Here is a 16912-nt window from a genome sequence, read left to right as displayed (position 1 = left end):
CACCTATGTGAGCGCATGCATACATGTGTGAATATCCACCAATGAATGAAACGCGCAGCCTCTCTTTGATGGGTCAAGGGGTGGATTTGTCGATTCCTCTGTGTCTTCTAACAGAGCCTCTAAAGCTGCCTGTTAATTGAATGAGGGACTGACAGAATGACTGACTGAGCCACACACATTTAACCCCTGCTGTGACTGCCCATAAAAGCCCAACACTACACCGCTCCGCCGAGCTCACCTAAAGACGTGCCTGTGATCTGACTGTGATGAGAGACTGCGTCGTCTTTGTTGGGCTGGGTACACATCAGATCACTGTACGCTGCTGCTGCCATGCTCCACTCTGCTCTGCCCCAGTGGACTGGGCTGTGACACCCCTCCCACACACACACCCTTATGAACATGCATTCACGCAAATCTGCACATACATGCATACGCTCAATCAACCGCACACATGCTCGCTTGCTGGTGCGCACACAGGAGGGCACACACACACACACACGAACGCGCACGCACACACTGATATGCCTGCTCACATCAAAGAGAATAAACATTAATGGCAAATAGGTAATCTGCTCCTCTTGTCTGTTTTACATTTCAGGGCAAGATTGACTGCCTCTGGGGGACCTGGCCCTTCTCTGATTGAGGGCAGGAAAAAAAAAAAAGGAGAAAGAGAGGAGAGAGGGAGTAAGCAACGATAGATGGTAAACACAAGATAGAGCATTATTCTTATTTCATGTATCTCTTTATTTTTTATTTATACATGAGAGATTGAAAAGAAGGTAATAATATTCTCTTCCTCAGCCCACGACGGCTCCACTATGGTCCTAATCTTCTCCCCTGCAATATTCTGATGCAGACGTTATTGTTCTCATTTCTTCTGAATAATATCCCTCTCTCAGGCCTATCTGTTCTCTCTACCGCCTCTTGCTTTTGTCTTTCCTCTTCATTTTCCTCCTTTAGGATCTGCTGTGTTCTCTCCCACTGCCCTAACTCGACCTATTCTCTCCACACTCTTCCACTCTCTTCTAACTTCTCGTCCCCTCTCTCTTTCTTCTCTCCAGTAGGTGCACTCGGTCTTTTCTTGCTTCTCTCTTTCATATTCTGACGGGGGTGCTGCTCTGGTGTGGCTGAGGTGGGGGTGGCAGGCAGCACCTCATATCCTATCTGCGTATCAATCATGAGGTCCTGTCCACTCAATCCTCCTCTGATCCATCAGCCAGCTTCTCAGCCAGCTCAGGCAGCCTCATCCAGACACACACGGCACTGACTAATGGCAGTCAGGGCACCTGTGCACAGTGTACACGAACCTGCTTTCATTCCACATCCCCCGTGAATGCAGAGTGTGCAGTATCCCACAACAGAACTGTACAGTACAGGATTACAACATTACAGTTGCTCCTAGTGCTGCAGAAAAGACTCAACACACTGCATTAATCCCATTTAGGGTATCAACTATTATCAACTTTTTAATTACCAGATTCTTTTCTGATTAATGGAGTAATCATTTGGTCTATAAAATTTTGAATTGTTCCAAACAATAGTCTTAAACCCCAAAAGATTCAGTTAATATTCAAACAAGACAAAGAAAAAAGGAAAATCCTCACATTTGAAAGGCTAGAACTAGATTTTCTCTCCCATTTTTGCTTGAAAAATGACAAAGAATTGATCAATTATCAAAATCATTGCTTTTCTGTCGATGAACAAATCACTTAATCGACTCATCAGCTCAGCTCTAGTCACATTTATTTAGCTGACACATCAAAATTTCCACTGGATCGTTCGAATGCTACAACAGGAGCCCACATGTGGCCGTCAACGCCAAAGTTGTGCAGACACAAATTGCAGCTGCCATCACATAAGTGCATAAATTTATCATCAATGCCATGATTTTGCACATCCCCGCCTCAACCTCGTAACAACCCACCACGCACTCCCACCAACACCAGCCCAACCCACCTGCTCCTCGCTCACCGCTAAGCCGATTACACAACGCAACCCTCCTAATCACAGTGCAGCGTTTGTAAACACCGATGTCATCGACTGTAGTTCTAAATCTCCCAAATCCCCTCCACCCTTCATCTCACACCACACCAGTAATGCCATTTTCGACTGATGTTTTAATCACCAGAGCCGCTGTTAGTGACTGCCGCCGTACCGCAGAGAGTAGGGACAGAATGTGTGAAATTCGTTGCTTATTCTGAAGCCACAAAATGTTGACCGTTGGGTTGGAGAGTTGAAGTGTGGTGTCTTTTTCTGACATCATCAGCCACCGTCATGTGAAAACACCTCTCATTCATTCTGACACCTCTGTAATGAAGATATTAAAACACTTTTTTCCTTTGTGATTAAAATGATCTCTGCTCTCCCCCGCAGCCATACACAAGTAAACAAAGGCCCTTGATCGCGCATATATTATGACAACCTTTTCTTCAATTGTGCATCTGTGCATGTTTTTATGTGTATGTGTGAGAGTGTGTGCGTGTGTGTTTGAGGGATTTAAAACAGCACAGTTTACTGGTTCATTAGCACCAGATTAGCTATGCTAATGACATGGACCACCACACACAGAGACTTTGCCATTATGTTTCTGAAAGGGATACACGACTGACTATGGCTCTGTGTGTGTGTGTGTGTGTGTGTGTGTGTGCGAGAAGTGAGGTGCAGGTGTGTACACATTAGTCTTGCATGAATAAGTTAGCAAAAAAGGAGCGACACCAATAATAATCATAATTCAACAAAGTATGTATGGGTAATGATGTTTTAATTGCATTAATGAGTGAAAGGAAGTCTGCTGCCAGAAGAGATTTGGGACAGATTGGACTGGTGTTGCATTTGACCTGCTCTCTCTGCGGGTCTCTGTTACATTAATACTCGCATAGTAAGACGGATCGTCGAGACAAACTGAGACACGCGTACATGCACACGCCACATACTAATCCAGACCTGAGACACAAGTTTCCATCTGGCTCCATCTGATGACATGAGACATAAATACGAAACGGTGTGTTTGTTTACACTGACGTAAACTTCCAAAAGTCTTATTGCTTTTTTAATAAGAAAAGTCTGTAATGGAATTCCACATACTGATTTGTAATACAAACACCCAAAAAGTGTTTCAAGTCGAATTTTTTTTGTCGCTCCTAAATGTTGTCTTGGCTCATCTCTCCTTTTTTTAATGCATTATTCATAAAGTATTATTATTAATAATAACAATATTATCATCATTATTATTACTATTATTACATGTTCTATTACAAATACATTTCTGAGACAAAACTTATGTTGCAGTTATTCAAAAACTTTGAATTTGTCAACATGCAGAATGAAATACTCACAGCCAAAACCACCAGAGAAAAAAAAGTGTCTAAGTTTAAAAAGACTGAGTTTCTTTGAGAATCTGAGTTTCATTCACTGTTCTAAAAGACATGCTGTGCTGATGGTTACTCAATCTAAGACTAAATAGAAAGTTAAACTGCAGAATAAGCAGCTGTGAATGTGTGTGTGCGTGTGATGGTGTTACCTCTTGTCTCGGCTGCGTGACCTGTGTGAGCGGTGGCTCCTCCCTTTGTCTCTCTCCGCACTGCGACTCCTCCTCCTGCGAGATGAACTGTGGGACGAGCTGCTGCTGGAACGTCTTCTTCTCCTGGAGCACACACACACAGAAAACATAGAAATTTAATTCTGTTATTGGCAGGAACTTTAAAACAAAACATCAATCAGACAGCAGGGTTATTGTTTCTGCAATTTCTCATTTTGTGTTTTTGGCAAAGTTTGGCAACAGTGAAACCTGTAAATTTGTTGTAAAAAATGGTTCCCAAAATGACTGAGTATACATTTGTTGTTAATAATTATGATCTCATCGTGGTCGTTCAGCTCCAATGTACAGTTTGTCTAGTAGACAGCCTATTCCCATATCAGCTCCCCTGTCCCTTCACAATTATACACCACCCTGCCAGAGCACCTTTTTCTCTCAGTCTGTGTTCACAGCAGCTCACAACATCATCTGAAATCCTTCCCTCTCTCGCATAAGTGAATGCTGTACTCCTAATTTGTTCAGTTGTTCATTTCAAGAGCAAATATGTCCTAATGTCCCAGACAACCTCACATATTACCAGCAGCACTGATGGCTATTTTGCATTGGAGAGCACGCTCAGATATGGCCGAGAGCACCAGAGTCATACAGGCTGCCCCAGAGTTCCTCCACAGGGGCCCTTTGGTGCTCTGCTGCCCTTTAATGTGGCTACAGCAGTGTGTGCAGCGTCTATTTTCCAAACACCACTCACACCGAGATCCTATTGATATCATGTAGCAGGAGGCATTTATGGGGGTGAATGTAAATGTGGAATCCCCCCTTCTACTGCGCAAACAGTTTGAGCAATATTCATTATTTAAAATCTCTTCTTTTGTCTCACCAAAGCCAAAAATACCCAAATCTTTTTAGCACACACACACAAAAAAAACATACATGGTCCTATGGGACCTCGGCAAGATAGAGGAGGAGAGAAGAAAAAGGAAAGCAATACAAATAACACAGAGGCTGAACTATCAAACCAGATTTGTACCACTTAGAGTAGCGCAGGAAAGAACCATTAGTATTCCAAAGGCTGGATCCCATGAGCAGGGCCTTATGAAATAACTTCCACAGCCCTCGTTCAACCACTTCACACATTACGCAGAAGAAACACACAGTAGTGAGCTGAGGTTTGGTGGAAGGCGGTGTTAACTCACATTTTTTCAGAAGCTTGCGCAATGTAATAAAAACATAATGGCTCGAACACGTGCGAGTGGGAAGTGCCGGTTAACACAGGAGCCTTTCACATAAATACAACACCTACCAAGTTGGACTTCTTGTCTCTTGTTCCCTCACACACACACTTTTCCCCCCCGTCTTGCTCACTCTTTGTCATGGGTATAATTATGCACTTAATGCACACATATGCATTAACTATGTAATCGTGATGTCACCTGCCAAGCGCATAAGCTCTCTTCTGTTTTACCACGTGAGGTCTCATTACAGTGTTTGTACATATGCAGGTTGAAAATGCCACAGAATGTGTGTCCTCTTTCATATCAGCCTATGCAAGGAGCTAGTTTCTCACACACACACACACACACTCAAACACACACAGTCTTGGTTAATTGATCAAAACGTATGGCTAATAGATGAGGGACTGTGGTCGCAGGGGTTACACTGCCCACCCAGCCCAAACCCTTACAGACAGCCAATGACTTCCAATCAGTAGTAATGGACCTTGACCAAGCCTCATAAATAATTACTATCATCTGGCCTTGTCTGAACAGCCACACACAGCCAGTGGCAGCTGTGGAGGGATGGAGGAGGCCAGGTCCAACCACTAGCCACTCACTACTGGTAAAGATGTCTGAGGAGAAGCTTATAAAATTGGTATAAGCTTGTAACCTTTCATGTTTTGTTAATTTTCTAAGACTAGACACAAAATGAGCCATCAAAAAACACCCACATCTGTCTAAATGTCATGTCTGGGTCCTCTCAGCAGAGCCCTTATCATTATAAACAGACTGAAGGTTGTTCAGTCTCCACAGTTTCATGTGAATCATAACTGAGACTAAACATTCCCTCATAAAAGGTATCTTCAATTAACAATCAATTAATCAATAATAAACTAACAATTAACAGAAAGTTCTTACATGGGTTACATTGAAAACTGAAAAACTATATACATATAAACAATTCTAATTTTCAAAATCACAATGCACAGCACATTTAACTTGAATGTAAAGGATTTTTCTGTGATCTATGGCTTTTAAATCGAAGGAAAACACTAAATTATACAACATCCAAACTAATCAGTGTTTGAGTTATTTGCCAGTAAAGGCATCCCTCCCTTTACCCTCATGGGTTTACCCTAGGGGTGTACGTTTTTGAACCCATATCAAAACAACACCCATTATTTTCCCTTTTCAAAACAATCACATGCCAATTGCAAAATAGGCCTCACAGTAGAATAAACCACAGGTATGAATAAGAAAATTGATGATGGCTGAATTCAATTTAGCTGCTTCACTTTCTGGGTATTATGCATGCTGGCTCATTGTCACAATATCACGACTTACTGGGACGCTTAAACAAAGCATTCATTAACGTTATTGTTAACATCTGTGCTTTTTCCTACTGTGACAAGTCAAAACGTGTCCTGTGAAAAAGGCTTATTAGACAAACAGCAACAGTAAAGCTATTAGACTCATACTGATGTCTTCGTGAATGTACATCAGCCAGTAGAACTACAGACAGAACTATAGCTGGGTTGTCGCCTCGATAAAGTCACACCAGACTCCTTAAGCTTAGCAACTGTTAAACTAACTGTGGCTGCAAAGTCTTAACATGGGCGCCATACATTTCAGCCTCTAAAGAGCTCTCAACAAACAGCAAGTCACATGTAACTCAATAAACCGACATGAGAAGACAAGAAAATAACAAAGAATATTTTCAACCTCTGATCCACTTTTGCAAACATAGGAAAGATGAGTCACTTAGCTGGGCTGCTGGGTAACTTATTTTGGTGGCACTTAATGAAGCGCCGGAGGAAAAGTGAATTCTAACTTTCTGTGCATCACAAGGAGGTGAAAACGCAGCATCAGTGGCAGAGCACAGCCCCTGGAGGTGAAACATCACCTGTCTTGCTAAAGGACACCTGAGCAGCACAGTCACCTCGCTGAGTGCTCACCCCTGCTGCCTGTGCTTGGAAAGGAACAGCTTGTTATAACCTCTCACCTCCTGTCTCTGTCTCTGGAGCGAGAGCGGCTCCGGCGACTGGATCTCCGACTGCGGCTGCTGGTCACCCTGCTGCCGGAGGATGAGGATGAAGACGAGGAAGAGGAGGACGACCGGCGACGCTGTTTTCTCTTCCTCCTGCTCCGACTGTCATCCTCACTGTCAGACGAGCGCCGACCCATGCTGGCTGCCTGTCAGCTGGCAAAACATGCACAAGATTAGGGTTACAGATGAGCTAACCTCTTAGCAACACTATGACACAAAGCTAGACCTAGAAACCAACGTGAACAACTAAACTCTTTAACAAAGCCAACAATGCATTTCTCTACATGTCTTATAAACAAAGCGTTTGTTTTGAGTAGCTACTCTGATCCCAGAGGTCTAGTTATTGATCTGGATGAACAGCTAAGTTAGCTAATACAACATGTAGCTTAGCTTCTCAACGACATGAAGTGAAGGAATAGTTGTGTGATTTAAAGCATCGTTGCAGCTCTGACAACACTGTTTTCGCACACGCTGTGAATTCAAAAGAGATTAACACTAATAAAAACAGCTTTCTGTGAAGGCTAGCTAGCAGGCTAACTGTGCTAACTCCACTAACGTTTGGCTGTGGTTCTTGTTTCGTTTTGACTGACGTTTTCTAGCCGCTTAACAGTGAACCTGTCTCACGCTGCAGTCAGTAAACGTCACAGGAAAGAGGAAAGTATAGCGACAAAAACAAAAAAACACCGAGAAGTTACCTTGAAATGAAAATCCCGCTCCTCACCTTTAAATCGCTGTGAAGCTCCACAACTCCACCATGCACTGCTCACGAGACCACACTCGTCAAACCGGAGAGCATCGATCGAGTCCAGACAGCTGAATCACACACAGAGCAATCGATTGAGCGGCTGCTCTCCTCTGCTATCATCATGGCTTTGAATTAGTGTTTTATCATTTGCGCTGAATGAGATCTTCAGCCTCAAATGAGCCCTAAATAATTCAGCACTCGCTTTTGCCACTTAAGCCAAAGTATAATCTAAAACAGTTTAATTAGCCACAACTGATTTTAGCCCATTATGAACCATTTAGCTTCTATTTAGAGGTTTTATGGTAAAAAAAAAAAAAAAAAATTATATTTCCATTATTGCATGACTGTTGTAGGCTACTTGAGGGATAAAAAAAAGCCTTGTCAGGACTAAACATTTTTGGATTGTACTTATTCTACTGACCTCTACACTGACAATGTTTCACACATCTAGAAGGTCAATTAATGGAGCAGGAACATATCTTCCTCACTTATTATGTTTATAGCATAAATCTATTTTTTTTTGGTTCCGTCTCAAGACAATTGAAAATAATCCAAATTAATGAGGATATAATGTTTATCCATGTGAGCTGTATTAGCCGGGGCTCCTCATATTTCGTTTTGATCTGACAATACTCACACGTACAGCACAAATTATAACAAGACCAAATGCCTGTGTGAGGTGCAGGTCTGTCAGTGATAATTTGCATGAGGTCATCCTCTCAGATAATAAGGTTTTACACCAACATACAGCCTAAAGACGGAGAGCTGCAAGGTCAGACGGAGCATCCACACAATTTTCAGCAAAGCAGAATAATTAATTACTTCGTGAAATTCAAAAACACAAGATGGGACGGGGGGGGGGGGGGGGGGGCACACAACAAGAATGAGTGAACGGATCAATAATGTGCACAAGAATGGCTGATAGAAACAAGTGAATGGGGTTTTCAGTGCAAACAGACACGAGAGGCTGCTTATCACTGCGATTAGGAATTCATCCTGTTTTGAGATGCAGCAGAAATAATAGTAATTAATGCCTAAGGTTCAAGCTGAAACATCGTTAATATTTAATTAGAGCCCTTGTGTGGAAATGGGGCTTTATATAGATTATCAATAAACACGCTTAATTTTGCATCAAATTCATCCCGACGTTTTCAAAATCCCGCTGTATCCTGTTTCTTGTGTGCCTATATGTTTCCTCCTCTTCTCACTTAATTGCTCTCTCTCCCTCTCTCCGCGGCGTCCGCTTCAATTCACCGCAAGTGAACCATTGTTTATTTATTTTTGCAAATATAGGCAATCATTTCAGCGGGAAAAAGGCGAGTTGGAAACGTTAATTAGTGAGCCCAATGGCAACGCATCGCAAGAGGCATCATAATTAAACGTTTAGCTGCTATTTAACATCCTAATGGCTTAAAAAGTCCACTGAGAATTAATATTAGGCGATATAGTCTCACTGATGATGACAATTTAAAATACATAACTGCTGATTAGGAGCATAAAGCAACGCTGCATGGCGGGGAAACATCAGATCATTTGTCTCACAGGGTCCCCAAACTTTCATGTCACACATTTTCACAACATACTTCCGTGCATTAGCAATAACATGAACACTAGATAATAACAGCCGAATAATAATAATAATGATAATAATAATTATTATTATTATTATAATGATAATAGTAATAATAGTTTCGTTAATAATTATTGTTAGAATATCCATTTTGGTCTCGAACTGTTGCGATTCTGTTATTATATCAACACTTTTTAAACATTTTTGCTGCAACATTTCCGTTTCAAATCAAAAGCGACAACGTGGACGCATAGAAACACGCCGAAAACTTCTGGATCAATGCACCAGGCCTAAAGCCAACTACGTGCAACTGGGGGTTAAAGCCAAATATGTTCACTTGAGCTTCCTCTAAAGCTCCTTGCGTAAGTCGTCGCTGCTCATCTCTGCTTCCCAGCTGGTCCGCTTTTCTTTCTTTTTTTTTTTTTTTACCTCTTTACTCTCCGTGTCATCGTTGTGACTTATTTCCCCCCCAGATCACAGAGATATACTGAGGAAGGACTCCTCATCCATGTGCTTCCCTCTCTCTTGTCATTTCCAGATTTTTTAAGCCACACCCCTGCAGAGAGAGAGAGAGAGAGAGAGAGAGAGGGGAGAGAGAGACAGGGGAGAGAGAGAGAGAGAGAGATCCATGACCATCTCCCGGGTGTTTAAAAAACTAACTCAGGACAATAGCAGCGAATGAGCGCTTAATTAAATTAATTAGTCCTTCTTGTCAATCTCGGATTAATGGCCAATAGCGACGGTGCTGCTTAATGTTTTTTTTTTTACTCCTCTTCTCTCTCTCTTTCTCTCTCTCTCTCTCTCTCCCGTATCAGTGAAGGGGAAGGGGGGCTCATCCCGGCATCCTGAGGGGAGGTAATTTGCACGGATCAAGGGGGCAAGGCGCCGCAAAGTATAAATACTGTGACTTCAATAGAGGATCACCAGCAGGTTCCCAACTCTGCTACCAAAGGAGGAGGAATTGGCTGAGAAGATATATTCTTTATATATTTTTTACCTTCTTCCAGAGTTGGCAACATCAGCTCGCATCATTTTCAAGGGGTCGACTTTAAAACGAGCCACACCATTGATGTCTTAAGCTGAGGGAGAGAGTGTGTGAGTGAGTGTGTGTGGTGTGTGATTTTTTTTTTTTTTTTTTTTTTTGGAGAGAAGGCAGGGATGGAAGAGCTCACCGCGTTCGTGTCTAAGTCTTTCGATCAGAAAGTGAAGGAGAAGAAGGAAGTGATAACCTACAGGGAGGTGTTGGAGACCGGGTCGACGCGAGCAGGGAGCAAGGAGTCTTTATCCGGAGAGCCGGGGAGCCGAGAGGAGGCGGCAGCCGTCACCCGGAACGTTGCGCTCTCGCCGGGCAGGGAAACGGACATGCTCGGCCCGGAAAGGATCAGGGACGCCGGGAGCCCCAAACTCATTGACGGTAGGACTGCATGGTGTGTTGTGCACAGTGTTTATCGGCAGGGATGTGTGGAGGACTTATAACGAAGTCTGATCTGATCATCATCCACTCATCACAGCCGCGCTTTTAGTGCGAAACATCCTCATTTTACCTTCCGATTACGATCCAAACGGACACTGCAGATCATAGCAGCCCCGAGGTGTCATTCTCGGTCTAGATTACAGGATGATCGAGCTCTGCGAGATTGGAAATTATTCATTGGTGGGGTTGTTTTTTTTTTTCTTCCTGAAATTATTTACTCATATATGTTTTGATCGTGTTAGTTGTTTGCTTCGTGCACCGTCAAAGTCGGTCAGCAGGCTCCGAACCAGACATCACATCCCAGAATATTTCCCATCTTAATAAGATGCTTGCAGCTTAGTGATGCGATCCAGTTTAAAAGTTTCATTTCATAGATTTAGTGCATCAGAAAAGGCCTACCCACGAGAGTAATAGGACCAGCAAGGCCTCCTGAGGCAAACTAATAACCATTCTCCTATAATATGATAAGGAGCTCAGTGACATGTATTTTTTATATCACAAGTTGAGAACAGTAACACGGGTGCGTTGTGGTCCACGATTTGCAGTCTAGCCCACTTCAGAGTGACCACATAAGTTAACGCTGTGGCTGTAGTTTACATAAGCGTTGTTGTCACCTGAGGAATCTTTCTTTTTTATCTCTAATGGAAATGTTTAAGCGACAAGAGGCCCTATCAAACACATGAAACACACACACACACACACACACACACACACACACACATCACTGCACGTGAGAGGTGGAAATCAGCTCCTGTCATTTTCTGCAGTCACTCTGTGTACAAGGATGTGAAAAAAGTAGCCCTGCATCAGATGTAACAGTGGATGACTTGAATACAAAACTACAGATGAATTACAAATAGGCTCTCAAAAAAAAGACAGCAGGTGGAAGAATTGTTTTTCCGGGTTGTCCTCAATTATTAAATATATAAATTTTTTAAATATATTATAGCATAACGAAAGTAACAGCACATCAAAGAAATTGGGGCTTCAAGCCGGAATAAAAATAATTAAAACAGGAAAGGATTTAATTGTTTAATGCTTTCAGACTAATTCCAGTAATGTTAGAATCATTTCATTTTATTTGTTTATTTTTTTTACGTTTTAAGAGAAGTGAGGCAGCTGCTCGGCTGTCCTGTGCAGCCCTGGTCACTGTGTACTACAAAATCTGGACAAAACGTGACAACACGCGGGACGAGACGTCCTCAGAGTTGGGTGGCTTGTAAAAATGACATCTGTTCGTCATGGGCAGCGTGGTTAAAAGCGGAACTGCGACAAGCATGTATCAGACATCCAACAGTGGGCACAGCGTTGCATATTTATAAGCAGTTAATAATTAAAGAGCTTTATGTAGCTCTACAAAACATCCGAGGTCTGATAGCTCTGTGCTCTTTGAGGGCTGGAGGGGCATGTCTGTCTGCCTGCCTGCCTGTCTTTCTTATTCTAAGGTTTTATTTCCATTGGGTGATGATCGATAACATTTCTCGGTTCATTTAGGTGTTTTACTCTTAAATCTGAAGTTTGCACACCCATGAGTTTGGTTCGTTGTCACTGTGTGGCAGAATAAAGCTGTGCATTTGGCTGTATCGCAGCAGCTATGTGATCCCTATTTAGAATTAAGCCTGTTTCTAAGAGTAAAACCACATTATAAGATTTCAAAAAATTCTGCAACGATGAAGGCCAGCGATGCCCGTGCAGACAGGGGGTCAGAGCGCAGCTCCATGGTGTTGATGTCTCCTTCTCTTCTCGACTGCAACGCAGGCAACACGGACGTGAAAGAAAGGAAAGAGGACACGAAGCCTATAGAGGACGAGGCACAGACTAAAATCAAACAGAGGAGAAGTCGGACTAACTTCACGTTAGAGCAGCTCAACGAGCTGGAGCGGCTCTTCGACGAGACCCACTACCCGGACGCCTTCATGCGGGAGGAGCTTAGCCAGCGGCTGGGACTGTCGGAGGCCCGAGTGCAGGTAGGAAGAGACGTCTCAACTGCAACAATAATAAATAAATAAGACGACATGATGATAATAATAATAATAATAATAATATTAATAATAAAGTAGGTGCATTGTAAAAAAAACGAAAAATAATCATTAAAAAATATTATATATCATTATCATTAATAGTATCATAACCAAAGCAGTGTGAATATTTGTGTGCATGGATGTATGTATGTATGTATGTATGTCAAAAACAATGACCCACATGCTTAAATTCAAATAATAAAACCAATTATCAATAATTATAAGAATAAACAATAATAATAATAATAATGAGCAAATAATACCACATGCAGACCCTGGTTTCTCCCATATTCTTTCTTTTTTTAATATTGTATTTTTATTGTATTTATTCTAAAGATATATTACATTATATGATATATTATCTGCTTGATGTCACGCATAGAAACAGTCTGAGGATGATGATGATAATGGTGGTGGTGTTGAGTTTTATGGAGGGTTTCATGTAGAGCATAAATGTGCACAGACATGCACCACAGCACAGGCCTGAATTTGTGGGGAGGTTCTGAGGTGCCCCATGGGTGTTTGTGAGTTTAAATAAATTGGACAAGATTTTTACAGAAGGACCAAACGTTTTTTACCATCATTGTTTTTGTTCAGCATCATTTTCTGATGAGATGTTTTTTTTTTTTTGGTCTCTCACTCAGCTTGTTTTGATTATTTCATTTGTGTTTATTATCTCAATTAGGGCCTGCTTGTGTCACGAGAGTCGTTTTAATCTGTATTGTCCGAATCCACCGAAACAAATAAGCCAGCAAATATTTGCCTTCGGTGCCTGGGTGTATGTTACCAGGGCCCTGTTTGTCAGAGATGCTGTCGTTTTTCATGGGGGCACACCATCTGCGCAGAAACCCAGTAAGGCTTCAGCCAGTCGAGGGGTGGAGGGGTGGTGGTGGTGGTGGTGATGGTGATGGAGAGAGGGGGGGTCTCAGACATGTCTTGTGTAACAGGAGCAGGGGGACAATGAACATATAGACAACTCCTTTCATCTGATTTATCAAAAAAAACCAAAAAACTGTAATATCTTATTCCAGACTCTTTTAGCCCCGGCTCAGGGCAGGACTGAGCATTTGTCTCTACAATGAATATGGCGGTCGTTGTGGGGGGAGAAAAAAAAAAAGAAAAAGAAGAAATCATAAAACGGGCCCAAAAGATCCCCATCCCAAACTCACCCTCCAACCCCTCCCAACAAAAAGTTAAAGCCAGCTTTTTGCAGGGCTCTCCCGGCCTGAACTGGAATCTCACCAATAAGGCGTATTGTGTCCCGAACAAGGAGCACAGCTCGGGGATTTACATAAATTATGTATTATTTTCTACGCAAATCAAGAGCAGCTCTCTCTCTCTTTCTCTCTGTTGGAGTATTATATCTTTTCACCAGTTGCGTGAAGGGACCACACGTTTATTTTCATTTTTGTTGTTGTTGTTGTTGTTTTTTTTTGCCTCAACCAATAACAGCAGAGCATTTGCTTTTATTATCGCGATAAATTCTATGTGAAGCATGCACAAAAGGACTTCCGATTGACATACATTGTGGTCAATAAATGCAGCCAGCTGACAGCCAGATCAATATGATATTTCAATCATGCTTTCACTGTGTGTATATGGACCTAATGTAAGGGAGATTGCAGATTGACATGTTGTATTGTGGGCTAATTTAGCCCGAGCTTTGTCTAGGGGACTCAAAGCAGATTAATCGTTTAATCTGTGTTTCAAGGCGTTTCTCTGAAATTGACGCTTGTCGATTTCAACAGAAGGAAAAGAGGAGTGAGCTGTCTTTGAAGCGGGGTTTAGTGTGTGTGTGTGTGTGTGTGTGTGTGTGTGCAAGTAGGCTACGTGTTATGGCGGTGATTAGACAAAATTGTGAGGCATTTAAACGTTTCTCTGACATGGATTTTCTGCAGATAAGGGTAATTAATTTCAGCGGTCATTTAATGAGAGAGAAATGGGAAGAGAAAGAGGGAGATGTTCTCAGATCGCCTTGCTCTGATGTCCAAAACCGTAATAGCGTTGCTGCTATTCGATATCTGAGAGTCCATTCAACTCTTCGGGGACACTAATCTATAGAAAGATGAAACCAACGCTGACAAGGTTATTTATTATAGTCCAATAGTCCTGCACATCCCCAACAAGGGTGTTTCTATTCTCCTAATAAGGTTTTAATGCCCCCCTGCTCTTCGCAGATTTACTACTTTCCATTTTTGCTCCACTCTCTGTATCTTCCTCTCCTCTCTCGTGCTCCAATACACCCCCCCACACACACACTCTCTCCCCTTGTTGTAGACTAAATGTAATAATTCAAATCTGGGGTTAAGCAGTGTCATTAATATTTCAGTGCTCCTCGGGGATATTGTTTTTCTGCGGTTGTTGTCACTTTGAGAGGAATTACACATGGCCTCACAAGCAGCTGCCAATCAGTAGGTCTCTAATTAATTTCTGTCCCTGCAGGTTTGGTTCCAGAATAGAAGAGCCAAATGCAGAAAGCAGGAGAACCAGTTACATAAAGGTAGGCTTTTATCCTGCATGCTCCCACAAACACGAAACTACACTATTTTATATTCTATTTTTATTTTTTTTTTTAATAAATAGCAACATCCTTCATCTTTACGCACTGTTTCTATTTGGGTCCTGGTTTAATTTCAGTCAATTAAGCCATCAAAAGCACTGTGATTTCTTTAGTGGCTGTTTATCCTGGACCTTATTAAAGTTTTTTCCTCCGATAATCTCCGTGGTTTTTGCATATCCTCCTCACAATTAGGCTATCGCCTGTGTGTGTGTGTGTGTTTTTTTTTTTGCAGGAGTCCTGATTGGAGCAGCGAATCAGTTTGAAGCTTGTCGTGTAGCGCCATATGTCAACGTGGGGGCTTTACGGATGCCATTCCAACAGGCAAGTTACTTTGAAGCGCCTAGTCTTAAAACCAGACCAATCCCCGGACTGCTGTCTTGGCACAGGCTTTGCCCAAGTGCTATGCAGAGACTCCAGTTCCAATGTAGGGGGTAACTAAACTCTTATTACCACACTGACAAAAACACTGTGCCAACACAGCGTAGCCTGTACAGCCTAATTAGAAAACTCCCTCTATTGTTTTCACGATCATTTATTTATCATTTTATTTTACTGGAGCAGGCCTGATAGTGCGGGGGTGTAGTTTCCCTTCAAACATTGGGAGTGGTGTGTTTTGGTTATTTTATGGTACACTGAACTGTGCACCTGTATGTGATGGGCAGAGTCTGGACATATTAGTAAATGATGTAGGATACATAATTTATGTTGCATTTAATGGAAGTGAAGTGCAGTCCTCACTTTGAGCACTACTGCTCTGATCTAGCTTTATTATCTGGAAGGCCCAAGATTTCAGAGGCCAAGAGAGGTCGACTTGAGATTAGATTTTAGATTTCATGCTGCTGATCTCCGCAGAAAAAACTCCAAATCTGACCTTTGATTATGGAGAGATTCAGTAGCCAACAGTGTCCCCAGAACTAGATGGCACCCAAGTGAAGTGGCTCAGTGACACTTGAATGAGGGGAGGGGGGGGGGGGGGGGGGGGGGGGGTCGTCCTGCCTTCTCACAGAAGTGTAGTTTCACATAGAAATACACCCTTCAGACAACCCACTGCAAAGTTAACGCATGTTCTCCCCCTTCTCTCCCCATCTCGTGCGTCCCGTCCCGTAGGATAGTCATTGCAACGTGCCGCCCTTCTCCTTTCAGGTGCAGGCGCAACTGCAGCTGGATAGCGCCGTGGCCCACGCGCAGCACCACCTGCACTCTCACCTGGCGGCGCACGCACCCTACATGATGTTCCCCGCGCCGCCTTTCGGGCTGCCCCTGGCGACGCTCGCGGCCGAGTCTGCCTCCGCCGCCTCCGTCGTGGCAGCCGCCGCCGCCGCCAAGAACACCAGCAAGAACTCCAGCATCGCCGACCTGAGACTGAAGGCCAAAAAGCACACGGCCGCGCTGGGACTGTGACGCCAGGTAGACGCCGGGGCGCGGGGCGTGCGCGCACTATCTGCCGCGTCCTCGCGACTGACAGACGCAGACCATAAACGCTTACAAAGTGAAAAGATCCGAGGACAAAGTGAGAAAAAAAATGATCCGAGGACGATATTTATGCTTTCTTTTTCAAATGAAGGACAACGAGTATAACTATTAAAAAAAAATATAGGCTATTTATGAGATAAAGAAAAGACGATGAGAAAAGAGACTGTGACGTGATAGCCTACACAGATGTGATTTTTGGGACGCTAAAAAAAAAAAAAAAGTGGCGGAAGTGGACGGAGAGCGAGGCTACAGGGTCCCTTCTCTGCAGCCACA

General features: G+C 42.8%; 2 protein-coding genes across 3 annotated transcripts in view; one reads left to right on the top strand and one right to left on the bottom strand.

Moving 5' to 3' along the window:
* rsrc1 (arginine/serine-rich coiled-coil 1) overlaps positions 1-7576 on the bottom strand; it is a 112305-nt gene extending 104729 nt beyond the window's left edge. The window contains exons 1-3 of one of the 2 annotated variants that reach the window (XM_070829630.1): positions 7518-7576; positions 6752-6949; positions 3521-3643 (exon numbers count right to left, since the gene is read on the bottom strand). In XM_070829630.1, the coding sequence (XP_070685731.1) occupies positions 3521-3643; positions 6752-6933 (305 nt within the window). In that variant the 5' untranslated portion in view covers positions 6934-6949; positions 7518-7576. Of the gene's footprint in view, positions 1-3520; positions 3644-6751; positions 6950-7491 lie in introns of both variants that reach the window. The other variant, XM_070829629.1, reaches the window with a different exon arrangement.
* Positions 7577-10260: 2684 nt separating this feature from the next.
* Positions 10261-16567, top strand: shox2 (shox homeobox 2). The gene is made up of 5 exons (XM_070829783.1): positions 10261-10525; positions 12344-12552; positions 15049-15106; positions 15399-15487; positions 16274-16567. Exons 1-5 carry the CDS (start codon positions 10270-10272, stop codon positions 16565-16567), a joined length of 906 nt encoding a protein of 301 aa, XP_070685884.1. The 5' UTR covers positions 10261-10269.
* Positions 16568-16912: the final 345 nt, after the last annotated feature.

This window comes from Pempheris klunzingeri, chromosome 4 (assembly GCF_042242105.1).
Source record: "Pempheris klunzingeri isolate RE-2024b chromosome 4, fPemKlu1.hap1, whole genome shotgun sequence".
Classification (NCBI taxonomy): domain Eukaryota; kingdom Metazoa; phylum Chordata; class Actinopteri; order Acropomatiformes; family Pempheridae; genus Pempheris; species Pempheris klunzingeri.
Note: the sequence above shows the minus strand (reverse complement) of the source record. Positions and strands in the feature narration are given on the sequence as shown.